Genomic DNA, 20,418 nt, shown 5'->3' on the forward strand with positions numbered 1-20,418 from the left:
CAGAGGACTCCTGGTGGTGCCTGTCAACATTTCCAGCCCACATCACCAAAGCTGAGCCCCTAGGATTGGCCTTAGAGCCTGTGCTGAGAGGAGATTTTGGGGGATGACGCAGGCCACGAAGACCCCAGGGTCATGGAGGAGAGGGAGGAAGAAATGGCTAAACTTTCAAACTGCATCTCAACCTCCTGCTAACTCTTCATCCTGCCTCTTTCGTTTTCTAGAATCTTTCCTAATCCAGCTTCACAATCCCTGCCAGAGGGGGCTTTCAAAATCCCAGACCTAAACATGACCTGGGGTTGCACATCCTCATCTCCCATAGAACCAAATCCACCAGGTCCTGTGGCCTCCAGGCCTGGTCCAGTTGCCCTTCTAGGCTTTTTGGCCGCTCCCCACTGTGCCCTCCAGGATTAGCCACCCTCTGACTCCTGGAAGTTCCCTGAGCACGGCCTGCTTTTGATGTCTCACAACTTTCACACATGCTGTTTCCTCTCCCTGGAATGCCCTTTACTCCTTCCAAAGAGACCAGGCTCCCAGGTTCTTAACATTCATTCCCAGTTAAGTACATTGTCTTCTGAGAAGCCACCAGCCCTGCCCACCCCTAGCTGCACCACCACCAACTTCCTGCACTGTTCCATTCGCAGAGGGCAGGGCAAGCTGAACCCAGAGGCCCAGCAGGTCTGGCTGAGGGCAGTAGAAAATGGTCCCTTATGACTCACATAGACCCTGAAGACAGTCTCAGGCATGAAGCCCATTTCACCCCAGCAGAGTCAGACCCACTCACCTCCACGGAGCCCAGAATATGCACGCAGGATGCTGCTGTCTCCAACCTACAAGCCTACTTTGCACCTAGTCCATCTTGAGAAACGGCAGCCATCCCTCACCAGGCATGTACCTAACTGTCCTCCCACACCACACACCCCAGGCCTCCCTCTGCCTCTCAACTTGGAGGAAAGGAGGGAAATGTAGCCCCATCCTCTGTCCCCTGAGCTGGAAATCTGGCAGAGGAAAGTGATGAAGGCTTCTGCCAGGCACAGTGTTGAGTCAGCAGCAGCTCCCAGCTGGCACATCTGGTGTTTCCACAGAGAGGGAGGTGGGAGGACGAACACCCTGTGTCTCAAGCCTCAGCCCTGACCTCTGGCCGCCTCCCACGTGGCCACTTCCAACATAACTTCAGTGATGAGAAGTAAGAGAGAATTGGAACTATTTCATGACTAATGACCAGCAGGAGCACCTTGGGCATGTTCGTTAACTTCTCTGTGACTGAGTTTCCTCAGCTATGAGGTCAGGTGGTACCTATCACATCTGGTTGTGGTGAGGATTAAATGAGTTAATATATGCCTGACACGCAGTAAGTACTATATGAATGTTAGCTGTTATTCCTATTGGGACAGAACTTTATAGTTTACAGCACATGCCAAAGGTTACATAGACAGGAGGGGCAGGAGCCATGAGTCCTTTGCATGAGTTCCCTTTCATTGAACCTCTGATACTTTGCAGAGCGAGCTGGGACTCACAGAGCTGCCACCTGCATCCTCCATCTGCCCTCGGAAATGCTCCCATTTGTTTCCTGGGCTCCTCTCCACCATCTGCTTTCCTGTGTTCACACAGCCCTGGTTGAGGCTCTTGGTTCTGCTTTCTAACTAGCTCCTAAGTCCATGACCTTGTTCTGAACTTGCAGCTCAGTATTGACCTTCACCGTTTATTTACGAGCTAAGAGTCTCTGTCAGTCCTCTAACTCTGCACACCCACACCACAGTCAAAGGTGCCCTATGCCCATGGAATACGATGTAGCTGGGACTCCCCTTACCAGCACCTTTTCTACAGGGAGAGTAACTGGACGCCAGGACTGGAATGAAGGTATAGCCAGCTTCCAAAGTTCCTCGCAGTGGTCCCAGCAGCCTCCTCCTCACCAGGGGAGAAGCAGCTTGCCGGGAGGCTGGAGTCAGGGGCTCCTGCCACTCAGTCCCATGAATACAGGTGTTCCCTCCTGAACTTCCCTGGGAGTGTCCACCACGTACAGCCCCAGGCAGCCCTGAGGCTCCACAACCCCATGGGCTCCCTCACTTCCTGTTATTAACACTTTACCTGCTCCACCTGGGAGGCAGGCATCCCTATCTGTGGGTGAAAATGGATCCTACCTTAGCAGATTCCCTGGTGACTAGGAGACCTCTGGGCAGAGGCAGAAGTTCTCCTCAAAGCTAGGCATCTAGATCCTTGGCCACTATTCTATAATGGGAGCTATGAGGGGCCAGTGAAGAGCAGGAAGTCAAATATGGGCCCCTGAATTAACAGAGACTTAATAAAGGAATGTCCCACGGTCACTAGTGTGAGGACTGCCTTTTGCCAAATGGTCCCAAGATGCTGCCCGGCAAGGAAACTTCTTCTCCCAGAGTGACCCAATACTGGGCAGAAGGCAGAGAGGGTTGTAGATCAGAGACCCAGCACTGTCTACACCTGGGAGACTGGGGGCTCCATCTCGTGAGCAGAGGCTTGTATAGGAGAAACGTGAAGGTTTAAAATCAGAAAGACCCGAGTTTAAATCCCAGCCCCACCCCTAGCTGCGAGACTCTGGACAGGGGACTCCCCTCTCTGAGCCTCAGTTTCCTTATATCTAAAAATTAAGTACAATAATAAAATCATTATAGTAAAACAACAACAATAATAAACTCCCTCAAAGCCAATATCACAGGGATCAATAGTTAACACACGAGACCCACGGCACATGGTAGGTGATCGGCAAATCCCTGAGAAGCAGCCTGGAGCCACAGCCTCAGTACTGCCAGTCTCTCTCCTTCCTCTCTCCTCCATCCCCTCCCTGGCCCCTGAGGCCACGCTCCTCGTTTTCCAACACGGCTGCCACTGTGCCCGGGCTCGGGCTGTTACCTGAGAGAACTGCCAGTGAAGCTTCATCCTCTTGGCTTTGGCGTAGCTGCACTCGATGAGCCGGGGCCGGCTGTTGACGTCCACCAGGCACCGGTTGTCATCGTCATCCACCGTGGGGCTCAGGATGCCCACATGGATCTGCTGACTGCTCGTGTAGTACACGTTCTGGGGGCAGAGGGAGGGAGAGAGTGTGGATAAATGCCAATGGCCACAGAGACAGGAGGGTAGGTGGTGATTCTCCTGGGCAGCTGGCAGAGAGGCCACAGTTAGAGAAGACCCTGGAGTCTTCACATCCAGTGGCCTTCAGATTATTTTCTATTGCAAGAGACAAAAAGAAACCCTTTTACATTATGATCCAGTATAGTGTCTGGTCCACCTGTATAACTACAAGAAATAAAACACCCTTACATATGTAATATACACTGATTTCTATTCTAATCTTTCATTGGAAAACATTGATCATAACCTTTTAAATTTATTTCTTCACCCAGTTTACAAACCTCTCTTTTTTTTTCAGAGACAGAGTCTTGCTCTGTTGCCCAGCCTAGAGTGCAGTGGCGCATCTCGGCTCACTGCAACCTTCCACCTCCCAGGCTCAAGTGATTCTCCTTCCTCCACCTCATGAGTAGCTGGGATTACAAGTGTGCACCACCATGCCCAGCTAATTTTTGTATTTTTAGTAGAGACGGGAGTTTCCCCATGATGGTCAGGCTGGTCTCAAACTCCTGACCTCCTGATCTGCCCGCCTTTAATCCACTATTTACAGATTCCCCGATTTCCTCCCTTCATAAATATTTCATGTCAGATACTGTGCTTTGTCAGAGCAAAAAGCCTGGACGGCGCCTTCAGGAAGCACAGTCTTGTGGGATGGGAGGTGTGTAACATCATTTCCATGCACACTACGACTGTGCAGAGCAGGAGGTGGCAAACTTTTTCTTAAAGGGCAGGTTGACAAATATGTTTGGTTTTGTGGGTGTGCTGGGGAGTCTCCAAGACCACCCCTCAGCTAGATGATTTTCTATGGGGACTCACAGGACTCAGCACATAACTGTACTTACTGCTATGATTTATGACAGCAAAAGGATACAAAACAAACACAAAAGGAAAAGGAAAAAGAAGGGGAAACCAGGCCCAAGCTTCCAAGGGTCCCCTCTCGGGGGAGTTGCACAGGACATGCTCAATTCCTCTGAGTTGTGACAACACATGAGAAATGCTGTCTATCTACCGAGAAGCACATTAGAGACACAGCACCCATGGTTTTTACAGGGGACTGTCACATAGGCAGGCTCTGCCTAGTATGCACCAAAATCCCAGACTTCCAGAAGGAAAGTGAGTGGCAAACCTAGGCTGTTTTGTTTGTATAATCAGATTAAGCACAGAGAGCCACTCTTATCAGTTCTGCTGGGAATCCTGAGACCCAGGCTCTTCGATGCCAACCTTGTAAGCAAGCCTTTCAGAGGACAGCAGCCAGGCCCGCTCTGCAAACTCCTTTCTACACAGAGGACCATACAGCCTCTGAAAACTCACTCTCCTACTGTAGTGCAAACACATCCCAGAAAAGAAAAACATGAACAAATGGCTGTGTTTCATGAACACATCATTTACAAAAGTAGGAGTCTCCCATGGGCGGTAGTTTGGGCCTGGTCTAGGGGAAAGCCACGTGACTCTTGCCCTTCAACATTTTCAGCAACTTCCCTTAGCCATGATCCGTGGTTCCCAATCAGGGCTCCAAGTGAAAAGTCTTAGGGTTCTGTGAACTCTTCTCCTCACATTGCTAAAGGCATTAACATGCTGCCACCCTCATCATTAGTGTCCCCCTGCCCCAGTGCTTAGGCCCCAGAAACAAACTAAGATACCACACTTTTCCACTTTAGGTTAAATATTCAGGGTGTTCTCTCTGGTTATCTTGACATGTTCAAAAATTCTCATTGGCAAATATTTTTGATTAATTCAAAATGGCAAAATGATGTATTTTTTGCTTTAGTAAAAGAGGATGGTTGACAAGTACTTTTTAAACCTGTGTGCCAGGCCATAAAAGGGACAGAAGTGGGAAGAAGGCAGTGCAGATGAGGAGGGCGAGTAAGGGTGGTCTTTTATGGCAGATTTTTCCTGATGCTCAGAAGTCTCTTTAGGCTCTTGGGAGGTGGTGGAGGGCAGGCAGGGTGTTCCCTTAGGAACAATCAAGACTTCAACAGGAAAGAGATGACCCACTTTAGTAGGGGGAGACCTGAGGAGTGTGTAATAAAGGCACCATTTTCAAAGGTGTGGGTAGGGTGTCAGGGAACCACAAGGGATAGGATGGTTCCCTGGGGAAAGTAACAAGAAGCCGTTAGTACCCCTCTGCCCAGCGGAATGAGAGGACAGAGCTGTCACCAGAACCTGTAAGAGAAAAGTCATGGAGAGAAAGCTGAGAGGAGGGCTTGGGGGTCATGGCAAGTGATGCTTAACAAACACCCCAAGTTCACTCTTTCCTCCCCACTTCAATCTCGTACTAGGTCAGGCCATTGGCAGAACCCAACTGGAAACCAGAGATTTCCATTGAAACGTTCCATAAAGTCAGCCTCTCAGGGTGGAGGGAGCTGGGTTGAGAGTGTGTCTGGAGGGAGGAGGAGAAGACGCTCATTACAGCTAAGATCTGCTCTCTGTGATCACCTTACAAGTTATCAGGTTTGGCAAATCCATGGAAATTGACATCAAAATGACTAAAATGACTGAGTCTTCCAATAACAAAGGTGAAGGATTTACAGTGACCAAAGTTCTGAGCAGAGGCCAAATGTAGGATGCTCAGCTTCAATGTGGAAATGTAACCAGAACAAGAGGCAAGGGGAGCCTCTTCAAAGCTATCCTGGGCAAGGGGCGGTTTGCTCATCGGAATCCTGAGACTGTCCATTGTGTGGCCGGGATTTCCAGGTCACCACCAAAAAAAGCTGATGTCCTGTGGCTTCTAGTTTATTGGAGTTGAGGGAGAACTTGGCAACTGGTAGGATGTAGAAAATCAAACAGCCATAGAGTTAGGCATCACCTCTATTCAACTAACAAGTAATATCTAAGTTGGGATCTAGGGTTACAGAGATGAGAAAATCCATGGTCCCTGTCCTGGAGAAGCCATGCCACTTTAGGGAAACCAACAACGTGTCAGGAAATAATGACCCCAATCACATGAATATGAGAAGTGCCCCTACTTCTTGCACTCACCTACCCCAACTCTCACTACTTTGAAAATAGGAACGAGAACCCACCACGTCCAGAAAGCCTGCCCTGAATATTCAACTGTGTGGGGCCTCAACCTGCCACCTGGGCCTCGCGCCAAAAGGTGCACACCTGTTTATGCCCTTGGGTTGAATGCACTGTGACCTCCTTAGGACACCGTAGCTCTTAATCTCCCTGCATGCCAGGACCCAGATTTCCTGAGGTTTAGGGATGTGGGCTGTAAGACAAGGACAGTAAGGGAGCCAGTCATTCCCATGTTTTTCTTCTTCTCTGTCATCAGAGCCTGGTTCTTGTCTCCGGAGCAGACTTGGCAGACACAAGTGGCTATTCAGGTAACAGCTGAAATCAGTTTTATCCACTTAGCTGCTCTGAAGAGTTTAGGGAGATGCCAGGAGAAACGTGTGCACTTACTATCTGGTACAGCTGTCATCAGAGCTGTTTATTGCTCCAGAGTCTGGGAAAATCATAATAGGGCTGGACAGTTGTTATTTAAAAACAAAACAACAAAGTGCATTTTGACTGGCGTAATCACGAAGCTGGCAGATCACAGAGGGAGGTTTGGCAAAGAGGATTCTCTCAAGTCCTCACACGGACATCTCAGAAGCCCAGCCTAGTGGATTAAATAAACCAATGGCTCAAACACAAAAAAGGGGAAAAAGTTTTGTACAAGTTGCCCCACTTTCAGTGCCTGCAGGCCCAGCAAGCATAGCTAAGCTTTCTGAGCAATGGAGACTCTGGAAGGTGTAAGGCAAGAAGTGACTTAGAACGGGGGAACGTTACAAACCAGGGGCTATTTGGAATGCCTGGAGGCATTTTTGGTTGTCATGATGGTGGGGGTGGTGAGAGGTGTCTAGTGGCTGGTCAGGGATCCCACTCAACATCCTGAATGCACAGGACAGCCCCCCACAGCAAAGAATTATCTAGCCAAAATGTCAGTAGTGCCGCTGTTGAGATACCCCAACTGAGATAGCGTATAATAAAAGTTGACGTGTTTTTACCTCTTACCCTGTGCCAGACATGAAATAACTTACATGCTTTATTCTTGTTTAATCTTAGCAATAACTCTGTGAGGCAGGTACTAATATTATCCCTTACCTTATAGACGAGGAAGCTGAGGCAAGGAGACCATAAGCAATGTTTCCGAAGTCACACGGTTGGTGAGGAGCTGAGATTCACAGCGAGGCAGTTTAACTCCAGAGCTACTGGGGTGACCACTCACCTCCCTCACGCACCTCCCTGGGGTCATTCCAGCTCCAGCCTCCAAGCTGGAGGGGCAGTGAGAAGCCGGGAGAGGGCTTCCACTGTGATCCCTTCCAGTCATGATGGGGCCCTGGACTAATACAGTACTAGAGAGCTGGAGGGGCCTAGAATAAAAGATGCTACAAAGTTCTGAGACAGCAGCATCCCTCCTGTAACTGGTCCGAGGCTGGGGAAGCTGTTATCCTGCCTTGGACGTCTTACAAACCCCCAGGGCAGAGAAACATCATCCCTGCCCACTCAGCTCCTCCTCAGCTGCCAATGATTGATTTGGCTCATTCTCTACTCAGCCCCACACAGCTCAGCAGGGCTGCAAACCAGATCTCCAGCATTTCATTTTGATGCTTGCAGGAGGAAGAGCAAAATCACCTGCAAGGTAAAAGACTCAACACATCCGTATTCTGGATCTTATGCTAGCAGCATTTTCCTCTCCTCCAGGCCAGGGGTAGGAGCCACGACTGAGAGCCAACAGCTGGCCAGGGAGACCACAGAACTCTGGTTCACATTCCTGCCTTCGGAGCCACAGAGTCGAGGCTGGGTAATGTCCCCCTAGGGCCGGACGTTCTCCTGACTCTGTCCCCCCACCTTGGGGCAAGGGCCCCACCCTGTAGGATACCCTGGTCTCAGAGCCTGGCCTCCAGCCCTCCGTAGGAGCCACGCCTCACGTGTGTCAAGCCTCACCTGGCGGATGGAAACTCTGCCACCTGGAGCAGAACAGCCTCAGGAAGGGAAGGAAGAGAAGAAAACATGCACAGTTTTGTGCCCCTAGCAGTCCTCTGCTAGGTGTTTTCCATGCCTGTGGCTACTGCCACTTTTAAGAACAAGGAAACTGAGGCTATGAGAGTTTTAAAAACTTGTGAAGACACTCAGGTAGGCAGTTGCTCTCTCCCCTCCCTGCCTAGGGAGAAGTCCCAAGGAAGGCTGAGTTCTGGCAGCTCAGGGCCTGTGGTCCCTTACCCATTCCTCGGAGGGGCTCTCCTCGGCCGCACTGATGGCCACCGCCTCTGCCCAGTCCCGAACTTCAGCTGTAGCTGCCCAGGCCCGGGAGCTTGGTCCCAAGGGCCACTCTGAACTCACCCATGAACCAGCGATGGGACTACCAGGGCCGTTCCCATCAGGTTGTCACGCTGAGCTCTGGGGACTCCAAGAAGGGGTCTCAGGGGCCATCGTGGTTGGGGTTCCAGAGTCCCTCTCCCAGCCCCACCACAGCAGATCTTCTTTTGTCTTTTGGATAATTGACTTTCATATAACATTTTCTTTGAACAATAGGTTTTGACGAATTTTAAGAAGTTTGAAAACCACTTCTCTAAAGCAGGAGGCATCTGTCCAGGAGGAGGATGTTGCGGATGAGGAGGCCTTTGTTAGCTTCTACTCCACCAAAGAGCCTTTGCAAACATGTGGACGAGAACCTCAACCTCCTGCCTCCAACCTCCACCAGGCCCCACTCCCTTGCATTCTTTGATATGGCCAATTTACATATTTTTGTTTTAAAATTATTTCAAAGTTTTGGGGGAACAGGTGGTAGATTTTGGTGTACCCAGTTCCCAAGCAGTGTACACTGTACCTAATATGTAGTTTTTTTGTTTCTTTTTTAAGACAGTCTCACTCTGTCACTCAGTCTGGGGTGCAGTGGCATGATCTCAGCTCACTGCAACCTCTGCCTCCTGGGTTCAAGCAATTCTCCTGACTCACTTCCCAAGTAGCTGGGATTAAAGGTGTATGCCACCCACCCAGCTATTTTTTTTTTTTTTATTTTTAGTATAGGCAGGGTTTCACCATGTTGGCCAGGCTGGTCTCGAACTCCTGACCTCAGGTGAACTGCCTGCCTTGGTCTCTCAAAGTGCTGAGATTACAAGCATAAGCCACTGTGCGTGGCCCCATTGTGTATCTTTTATTACTTACTCCCCTCCCACCTCTTCCTCCAAGTCCCCAGAGTCCATAATATAATTTTTACGCCTTTGCATCCTCATAGCGTAGCTTGCACTTTAAGTGAGAGCATAGGATGTTTGGTTTTCCATTCCTGAATTACTTCACTTAGAATAATGGCCTCCAGATCCATCCAGGTAGCTGCAAATGCCATTATCTCATTTCTGTTCATGGCTGAGTAGAAGTCTATGGTATTTATACAACATTTTCTTTATCTGCTCGTTGGTTGATGGACATTTAGGATGGTTCCATGTTTTTGCAATTGTGAATTGTGCTGCAATAAACATGCGTGTGCCAGTCTTTTCCATAGAAGAACTTCTTTTCCTTTGAGTAGATACCCAGGAGTGGGATTGCTGGATCAAATTGTTTGGAGATTCCTTAAAGAACTAAAAGTAGAACTACAATTCATGTATTTTTCAATCATCCAATCCCCTCTTCTATCAAGACCTCAATACCTATGTCATGCCTCAGCCGCTGCAGAAATTCTGGAACCTTCACGAAGCTAAATAAAGACTGAGATACAAAAATCATGGGATGGGCAGAGGAAGAGTCAAGGAGGGCCTCCCAGGCAAATCTAGAACATTGGGCAAAATAGGGTTAGTTACATTACTTAATAATAGACACATTTTCAAGGCACAACTGGAGTACGAGTTCTCTTCCAAACAATGGGCATGTAAATTTGGACCAGCTGTTTTTCCTCCATTAAATGAGGCTTCCTTGGCAACTGTGCTGGCCTATCAAGTAGGTGTCCGTGAAAAATGAGGTATCTTTGGGGCATTTAGCCTCTCCCCGCTGAGCCTCCAGCATGGGGCAGCAGTGATCGTCTTTGGCTGAAACTGTCCTGGGCCTGGAGAGTGGTGAGGGGTGGAAAGGGAGAGTTATACTGGGACACTGTTTACAAGAGGTTCTAGAACCCATCATAAGGGAGAAAACAACTGAATTGGCCAGGCACTTACACTGGAAATGGATGAACCAGCATCCTTGTCATTTCTTTGGATATTTATCCATATTCTGGATGGTTGCAGCCCAACAAGGAATTAAGAGCCCAGCTCTCTGAGGGGCTGGGGGACATAACAGGGGAGTGGTGTGACACTGTCTAGGGAGTTAAGAGTTGCACATAATAGGGTGATTGCAAACTTTTAAAATCAGGCGGTTGGCAAAGGTCATTGAAGGCACAGTCAAGCTATGGCCTGGATCTTGCAAGACGAGGAATATCTGAGAGCAAATGAAATCACAAGACTCACAAGGACAAACTCCTAAATGCAATCAAGCTAAGGCAGGGCTCTCCACCTTGGCTGCACAGCAGAATCACCTGGGGGGCTTTAAAACCTACAAACCGCAGTCTCAGGGGCTGGGGCCTGGGCACAGGGATTTATTCCAGGTGATTCTAATGTGCAACTAAGGTTAAAAACCACCTGGGTTAAGGAGAGTTTGGGGAAGCCTAGGAGTGAAATGTTGGTGCAGCACACACCCTTCTGGATTCTAGCTTAAAAGCAATGCCCCTGCAGATAGGGATCTAGCTTGCCCCCACAATGAGAAGGGGGAACTTATCCCTATCTGCAGGGCAAGGACAAGGTAGGCAGGGACCAGGGTATCCATAGGAGGCCAAGAAAAGACCCAGGAGGGAGAGGGCTACCCGTCCAGCTACAATGCTTCACCCCCTCATCTCTGTGCCCCTGTCTTGAGTCTGATCAATAGGTCTGCAGGTAAGAGTCATGGAAACAGGCAGGGTGCCAGACACAGAGGGCGGGAAGAAGGAAGGGAGCCTTGCTTTATTAAATTTCAATTTACAGAGTGCTGGCTGTGACATCCAGAATGTGTATTAGAAATGGGCTTTTTCCTCTTTTTCAAAGAACAAGCTGCAGGCCTCTCTGCAGACAGGCAGGCTGATTTAAGGGTTTGGTTATTGGTCATTAACCCCTTGACACAGAGGTTCGTTACAGTGCTGAGGGCCACAGTGTGCTGATGCTAAATCAGAAATGAAGGAGAGTCATTTCCAGAATGATCTTATGTTCATCAACCACAGCATGAGGTCCATGTGAGGAACGGGAAGCATTTATAGGCACCATTCTCCATTAGTGTGATGACATACATGTGTAAGGCTGGGTTTCTAGCTCAGGGCTTCCTCTGTGAACCGATTTCCCTGGTGGAGGGGGAACAGGTGAGGCTGAGCACAGGCACACGAATCCCTCAGCTTTTTGGGGAGAGGTTTATAACTGGAATTCAGCCTATCAGTGAGGAGTTGATCCCAATCAATTCAACAAACACCCTTTGTGCCTCTCAGGTGCCGGGGCTGGCCTGGGCATTGGGAAAGCAGAGAGGAGACGGGGAGCCCCTCCCTCAGGGAGTCTCAGCCTGGTGGAGAGACAGACAGTGCTGGAGGATGGGTAGAATATGTTCGTGGCCAGCTTACAACAGATGGGTGGGCAGCGTGCTGGGGTGCCCCAGAGCTGGAGTAACAGTCTCTACCTGGGGCTGTCAGTGAGTAATGAGTCTAAAGAGAACAGCCTAAAGAGAGAGTAGTTTGCCCAAATATTTGTCAAGGACAAGGGACTTCTAGCAGAGGAAACACAAGCCACAGAGGCATGACAGTACAATGCCATTTAAGGAATGATAGTGCCAATGGGATGAGGCGGGGAAGAGACTGGGTAGCACCCCGCTGGCCCCCAGGGAGCTGTGACTCAGATCCGTGAGTGCCCCCACTTGTTAGCACATCTGAGGGGCTCTAAGAGTCTTCTGACTCTAAAACATCCAAGGAGCCTGGAAGCAAGCTTGGCCTGGAGGTGCCTCGGTGTGGTTGAGTATGAGACAAAGAATGGGTGCCCCATTTTACTGGGATTGCTGGTGAAGTCTCCCTTTTTCTGCAGCCTCCGGGTCTGTCTCTAGGGACCAGCACTTGCAAACTCTCCTGATCTAGGCCTTAGCCCCTCACCCAGATTCTTCTGCCACTGCTCCTCCCTTTCCTCCTCCTGCCCTCTGCCTGCATCCCCAAGACCAGCCTGGCTGCCTGGGACAGGCTCCTGCCTCAGTGGCTCTCTCCAGCAAAGTGCCTTGACACAGATGGGAGCTGCAAACAAAAGCCACGTCAAGCAGAAACACACTGCCATGGGACAGATCACAGAGGAGGCCCAATCAATAACAATGGCTAGGGTGGTAGGCCGGGCCCCCGTCGTTGAAGAATTGGACTTGGCTCAGGGAAAGGGTATGCGCAGGATGCGTGCTGCTGTCAGAACAAAACCAGACAGCAAAGAGCCGCAAAGGGCATGGAGAGCGACACTGCACTTGGATATCTCCGGTGCTCTGGAGATGCAGTCATTGCACTCAGTCTTAAAAGGCAGAGAGACTGACAGCCCTCAGTGGCTGTCCTTCAAAACATACTTGGCCCATCAGCAACCCTTGAGAAGACCATCATCAGATGTGGAACATAGCAAGGGTGTGGTGGCAATCCCCCTCAGGGCTCAGCCTCTCCTGGATATAGGACAAAGCTAGAGTGACTCCTGGAAAACCCATCCCATTCACTTGACAGAATAACCTGGTGTCAGCCCTGTTTGTGGCTGTAGCGGATACTGTTAGTGCCTCACCCATGCGTCTGGGCACTCCCCAGCCCTGGCTGTGTGAACAACCTCCTCTGTCGGCCCCTGCTGCTCTCTGCCTGGGGGCCTTTTCTTGCTGCAGGAGCTTGCCTTTCCTGTACCTAGCTCCAGAAGCAGCCCCCAACCAATGATGGATGGAAGCTGGTGGACAAATAACCCATCCTTCTTCCTTCTTGGGATAATTTGGAGACATGTTCCCTACAGGCCTCCAGAAATCCCCAGCAGCACTGGCACCAGCGGCCCACATTGCTAACCTGTGCATTCACATGCCATTGATTGGCCTTTCTTTCTCCCTTGGCTCATGTTTCCACTGCCTTACTAGTGCTTCTAGAACTGCCTTCCAGATACATTACTTGTCACAAACCCTTGTCTCAGGATCTGCTTCTAGAGAAACTTGACTCAAGACAATGCTGGCCCGTGGCTAGCTCCACCTGTGGCCATTATGCCCAGGTCCTCAGCACTGACACTAGATAGAGGCTGAGCCCAAGCCTGTCACTGGACTTGGGCCCTAGCGCAACCTCAGTCAGCAGTGGGGCTCATACACACCAGACTTGGTGCTCCTGAGCCTTTTGGGGACTCCACATCTGACAGGCCACCTTTCAGTGCAGCAGCCATGATGACACCTGAGGTCCCTGCAAGGCAGACCTGGGGCTCTGAGGAACAGCTGCACCCTTCTGACCTGGGACTGTTCATGGGACACCATCACATAAACTTATCTTGCCAATCCTTCTCTGTAGGTGATGAGGTCATCGGAGATAGGGGACACCTTTGGTAAAAAGCACATTTCATCCTCGCTTTGACCCTCAGGAAGTAGCTGCCTCTAGTAATTTAGCACACACCCCTTGTCAGCCTGGCTGACAGTGACCCATTTCCTCTGAAGATGGCTCTGCCTAGGGCTTGGCCCAAATGGTCTATGCTCTGGGACTCTGCCACCCTGCCCATCAGTGAGAATGGAGCTGTTACAAAGAGCCAAGAAGACTTCTCCCAGGAATTTAAAACCTGAAAGAGAAAGACATAGAAAAGTAGCCCTGAAGCTAAGACACATGTAGGGCAACTCTCTAGGGAAGAGCCATGAATTTTGCTGCTGAGGCCCCTGGAGCTGTCCTAGTTCCTGCCTTTCCCCTCGACCTTTCCTCTGAGTCTAAAAAGGAATCGCCCCAGGTTTTCTCTAAAACATTCACCCTTTGTCTTTACCTTAAGCTACCCAAATTTGTTTTATTTGTTGTTGATAATGACCGCCCTGCAAATTAACAAATACAGTTAGCTTGTTCATTAGTAAGTTCTCTATGTTCAAGAAATCTCAAACACCTGATATCTGACTACTGGGCTCTATTTTGGAAGGTATTGCTCAAAATACTTCATAGCTGTGTCTGCTTGTCTGCTATAAGCTGTGCCTACTCACTCACTCACAAACAGCAAAGAGGGTGCATACCGTATGCACTGAGGAATACTTCCCCTGACACTCTTTTCACAAACAACAGTCTGCCCACTCTGCATCAGCTTGTGACAGTCAATTCATACTTCTTAACTACTCTAACAGATTGACTTGTTGTTCAAAATAGTCTCTGCCCTCTCCTATGATGCTTCTTCCTGTATTCCCCTCCCTACTGAGCTATTGTACATCCCCACGTCATTAATGTCAGAAATGGCCACATGACTAGCTGGAACATGAGTGTGAGTGACAGATGTCATTCCCAATCAGAAGCTTCAAGAGCAATATGTGATATATCGACTGTCTTTTTGTTCTTTGCCACTGGACCTGCAGCATCCTAGAAAGGAGCTGCCCCTTTGGCCCTAGAAAAAGTTGAGATGACAGAGCTGAAGTTGAATGATGACGACCATGTAGCATGAGTAAGAAATAAACACATCTTGTAATCCACTGAGATGTGGGGACATCAGCTTAAGATGACTGATAAAAAAACCGACACTAGAGGAGGGGTACTGCCAAACCTTAAAGTATGGGCACGGACTTTAAGGCCAGAGGTAGGTGATGAGTAAACCACCACTGGAGGCTGGAAAGATGGTGACCTCATCTATGCAACCATGAGACGGTTGGTGAAATCGCTTGGTAAGATATAAATATCTTAATTGGCCTGCAATATCTTGGTAGACTGATAATACGGCAAGTGAGCCCGTGCTTAGATGCAGAGTGTGCCTTTTTAGTATCAGTGGCTTTTGACAAGATTCTGCAAAAGAGAGATAAGGTCAGGGAAGAAACAGACGTGCAGTAGGGCCCAGTAAGCCACTGAGATTTTGAGGTCATATATTACTGGAGCATAAGACAGATTGAACTGACGGACAGCTCCCTCCCCCAATAATCACACCAAAATAGAACTTCTAAATGTGATGCATGCTCTTAAGGAAAAGTACAAGAAACTTTGAACATAGATACCAATGAGACTTGATCCAATGTGGGTCTCTGGAGGAGAGGGTTGATTCAAGAAAGACTGACTCTGGATCCAAACTGCCTCGACTCAAGTCCCTGCCCCCACTACCCTTGAGCTGTGTGACTAGAGACAGTTTACACAGCCATTCATCCCCTCAATTTACTTATCAGTGGAAACAGGCTAAAAATGCTGCCAACCTCCGAGGATGTTGGCAGAATTACATGGAAGGATTTGTGCTCAGTGTTAGCTGTCAGGGATGCTACCATAACAGCAGTCACCCCCTTTAGATTCCAAGTTCCCTGAGGGCAGACACCATGTTTGTCTTGCTCACCCTTCTGTCTCTATTAATGAACCTCCTGTTTGTTACATGATATACACTCAAAACATATTAGTTGAATCAATGTGTTAATAAATTATTCCAGGGGCATATGGAATCCAGAAATTCATGCAGGTGCACTCCCTGGTGCCTGCCTCATATCCTTTACTCCAAAACTCCTCTAAGCTGCTCTCTGGCCAGTTTTGGGCCTTGGACATCACTCTCCATATAGCCCAGAGGATTAATGACTTGGATAGAATGGGGTCTCTCCCTAGGACATAGTCTATGCCATGTCTAGACCTTACCTGGTTCTCCTGAGAAATGAGGAGGCTCAATACCTTTTTGGCATACAATAGTTATTTTGCACAGCATTAAGGAGAGCTTAGAATATTCCCAGTGAGAGTGGTGGAATATGTGTGTGTGTGTGTGTATGTATGTATGTGTGTATCTCTGTGTGTGTGTGCGTGCACATGCGCGAGTATGCACAGATGACATACGGTCAATGTGGGATCTGGACTCAATAGCAATCTTGGTGATCAGAAGGATGTAGGAAAGAACATAGCAATAAAATATGCAAGTTAAGATCCAGTAGGGAGATGTTAACCCAGAAAAAAAAATGGCGTTCATGTGGATAAAATAATGGTGGCTGATTTTAATCTGCAGATATAAATCTGTCTATTTCACTTGATCCAACACCATCTCCATCTCCATTTTCCTTGTCCCTGGGGAAAATATGACCTGCTTTCCTCCAGCTCATGTCTTTATTGGATGTTACAGACCTCAGATAGCAATGCCAAATGGATTGTGCTATGACAGAGAAAGTATTACAAAACTAAGGCCATTCACATTGGGGATCCCTTTTCTTGCCATATCACAAGATGGGCACTCAATATTTCTGAATGAGTGAACAAATGAATAAAATAATACAAAGTGAACATGATGAGGCATTGTGATGTGTTATACAAATGGCCACAGATTTTTCCCATCCTTGCATACAAACTACTTTGCAATGTGACTGCGCAGCTCTTCCCTTCACTTCATTTCTCCCTTTATTGAGTCTGGGCTGTGCTGTGTCTTACTTTGGGCCAATGAAATGTGCATCACCGATGTAATACAACCATAGACCTGATGAGCAATCATGCATGGTGAGGCTTGAGAACTCAAGCCTTCTCTTGATGCCCTGTGCCTGCCACCATGTATAGAAGCCTGACCTAGTCTGTGAGATAACACACACATAGCCCAGAAGCCCCTCACTCCAGCTGACTGTCAGCCGGTCTCCAGAAACAGAGTCAACGAGCTGACCAGCAGTTGACCACAGATGCCTGAGTCAACTCAGCTGAGACCAGCAGGAGATAGGGCCAGTCTGGCCTAGCCCAAATTGCCTGCTCTCAGAAAAAAAATAGATGTGTCTCAATCTACTAAATTTTGGGGTAGTTTGTTATATGGTAAAGTGTTCTGATACAGGTACCTCATTTTTACAGGTGTTTGTAAAGTATATGGCATACAAGGTAGGTGTTCAGCAAATTGCATTCCTTTTTATCCCCTCCTGATGGACAAAAATTATTATAATGATAATATTTCCAATGTAATGAGTTCACACTATATGTCAGGAATGCTAAATGCTTTATACATACTTATTTAAATCTTCAAAATAACCCTGGGGAAGAGATGAGGGCATGTCCACTTTTAGATGAGAAAAAAGAATGAAACAGAGGTAAATTATTGGATAGCAACAATTTGCTATCAAACAGGAAAACTGGCAGAGCTGGGATCCGAATTCAAGTCATCTGGCCCTAAAGCCCACCTCAACCACCACAATGCCCAGCTTCTTCAAGAGGAAAGAAGGAAAGGTTCTGATGCTACCCCTTTCCACATGTGGCCCCCACTTTTGAACTGTTCTCTGCTTTTGCTGGTGCACATCCCACTCTTTCTTCCTTTAAGGTCCTGAAGCAGTTCTTTAGGAAGGCATCCTTGACCTCCCAAGGTCACTACTACCCAGCCCTCTTTTCTTCATGGCAGCTGGGATGCTGATCACTTCCTTTGGCACAGTGGAAACTCCATATAGCCCTGATGGTCCTGGACAGAATGTAGCATGAAATACAGGAGCAATGTGATGGGAACAAAATTCAGTTGCCATGAGGACAGACAGAGTTTTGGAAGCGGGCGCTTTGTCCTGAGCACAAAAGCTGGGGGCCAAGGGTGACAACAGTGGCTGCATTACAAGGAGATGTGGTTTCTCTCAATCTGATTCTGATACCCACTTTCTCTAATACTCCCAGTTCATATGGAACTTCCTTGTGGCTTTACCTTAGCCACAAGAGTTACCTTAGAGGAAACTCCAGTGGAAGATGGATCATGAAGACTCCCTGGCAGAAAAATCTTCAATGATTCTATCTCCATATACCACTCTACTCACCATTTCCTGGCCTGGCAGGAAGAACCTCGTCATGTAGTTCGATGGTGGAAATCACATAGCACAGATTTCCTGGATGACACCAGTCTCAGATATTCATTTCATTGTCTATTTTCATGAAGATATGTTACTTTCAATAAAGGCAGTTCACTAAATGTGTCCCTACATGAGTTTTAATTTTTGTTGTCTTTGTGGGGGTTTCTTATCCTCACTCCACCCCTGATATGCTCTGTGCTTCTTCCCCAGTTGACCTTCCCCCCTTCCTTGCCCTCCCTCCTAATCCTTTTCTTGAGCCTTCTGAAGCCTCTTATCAAACCCACAGTATCATTCCAGGATGGCCCTTTCCAACAAAACAAACCTTTCCTTTCCCACCAAACAAGGCTCTTCCTGGAGGATGCTATTATTCGTGTGTTTTTGAATGTGCTGAGTCTCTAATCAGGACTCAAGGTGGAGCTGACATTCTCCTCTCCCCTGGTGCCTCTTCTACACGTACACTCTTCCATCCTAGTATAAAAAACACCTCCTCCATAAGAATCAGACATCACACACCATTGCCCTCTGTCCATGTTGTTCTTCTCACTTAAGTGCCAGGCAGTCAGCTATGTCCATCAGGGTATTTGGCACTAGGCTCACAGCTTCCTCTACATCACACTGGGCAGCATTCACATTGCACTGTGGCCTCAATTCTGGGGTGGTGTGCTGTGTTCCACTTTAGCCCACCCACACCTAGACCCCAGCTCTTAGTGCCCCAAACCACTTTACCTGTGAAGTCTAATCCTCCATTGCCCTACTTCTGCCCAATCACCTTGCTGTGATTTGACTGTGCCCCACAAAGTTCACATGTTGAAAACTTGATCCTCAATGTGGTGGTGTTGGGAGGTGGGGCCTAATGGAAGGTGTTTGGGTCATTGGGGCACTGCCTTTATGAATAGATTAATGTCATTATCGAGGGAGTGGGTTCCTTATAAAAGGACAAGTTTAGTCCCCTCTTGAGCCCTTCTTTCCACTCTTCCACCATGGGATGACACAGCAAGAAGGCCCTTACCAGATGCTGGCCCCTTGATATTGGCCTTCCCAGCTTCCATAGCTATGAGCTGATACATTTCTGTTTATTATTAATTTCTTAGCCTCAGGTGATAGCAACACAAAATGACACACCTATTAATCTTGATTACCCACTCTCTTACTTCCCAATGCCTGCTCATCAACCTAATTGAGGCCTTTGAAATAATAATTTTCTTTCTTTCCTTCTATACTTACCACTCTTTCCTGACCTCTCCCTAGAAAGGCTGCACCCAATTTTCAATAACGACACTCTTGCTAGCAGTTTCAGTTTTTAAATTCCTTACTTTTTCTGCCTTTTACACCCTGTAAACTCCACCTCTATAGCCTCGTTCACCTTCTCCACACCTGTTCCCTGGATGCTAGCACTACTAGAGAAAATTCACAGAACTGAGTAAATTAAATCCACCACAAACTCATGATCTTTAACCTCAACCAGGTACTTCAACACAACCTAGTATTACTTCTTTGGGTACCTGCTTAGCAGCTGAGCCACTTTCACTCTGCAGGGTTTCTAAACCTTCTCCATTCTCTCACATACCCAGATCCCCTTATGCTTCAGTTGCAAGACAGCCTGCAAACTTGTTCCTCCTGGACCTCAGCAGAAGTTCATTTCCTCTCGTCCAGGACTACCCCACCTCTTCTCGCCCTGTCCCCACCCCCAGGGATATTGCTTTGTTAATTGTCCCCCTAAATATATCAGATCTCTCTCTCTACTTGTTTCTTCCCTTCAGTTGCAAAATATGTTCCCTTATTGCTTTCTTTAAAAAGCAAATCCAAATGCACACCTCCTTTCAACCCCACATCCCTTCTGATGGCCAGGACCCCCATCCCTTCACAGCAAATTCTAAGCAAAAGAAGTCTATACTTGCTGGCTCCACTTCCTCATTTGCTTCCTCGGATAGAAGTTTTCTCACTGCCATGTCCTCCCAGACATTCCACAACCAAGGCACGCATTATGAGGGATGAAATGCTCCCTTGGATTCAACTGTCCTCAGGTCCCAAGGATAGGGTGAACCTTGCCACCCTAGAAGACCCCAGAGGGGGCAAGAAGATGAACACTGGCTCATTCCATTTTGTAATCACCACTTAAAAAGCTTTAATTTTCCATTAATCTAGTTATTCCTTTGTTCAACACGTATTTGTTAAACACCTGGAATGCCCCAGGAAAATATGATTAGGTGACTTCTGAACAACCCAGTGTATTCCAAGGATGCTAAAAATGCTGCTTGGTGGCAGAAGAGACACTGATAGAAGGAGATGCAAATCTATTCTGTAGCCCAGTTGTACAAGAAGCAAGACCAGCAAGTCCTTTTTTCTGCAGAAAAAAAATGTTATAAAATTTCTCTTTTAAAATGTGTCCTTCACCCA

At 48.0% G+C, this 20,418-nt stretch overlaps 1 protein-coding gene across 7 annotated transcripts in view; it reads right to left on the minus strand.

Moving 5' to 3' along the window:
• Positions 1-20,418, minus strand: part of GALNT18 (polypeptide N-acetylgalactosaminyltransferase 18) — a 361,437-nt gene that overhangs the window by 19,678 nt on the left and 321,341 nt on the right. For 6 of the 7 annotated variants that reach the window (XM_017948635.3, XM_017948633.3, XM_031653335.1 and 3 more), the window contains one exon: positions 2,884-3,048. In XM_017948635.3, the coding sequence (XP_017804124.1) occupies positions 2,884-3,048 (165 nt within the window). Of the gene's footprint in view, positions 1-2,883; positions 3,049-16,033; positions 20,366-20,418 lie in introns of those variants that run through there. The other variant, XR_004177488.1, reaches the window with a different exon arrangement.

The sequence above is a fragment of the Papio anubis genome, chromosome 12 (genome assembly GCF_008728515.1).
Source record: "Papio anubis isolate 15944 chromosome 12, Panubis1.0, whole genome shotgun sequence".
Lineage (NCBI taxonomy): Eukaryota > Metazoa > Chordata > Mammalia > Primates > Cercopithecidae > Papio > Papio anubis.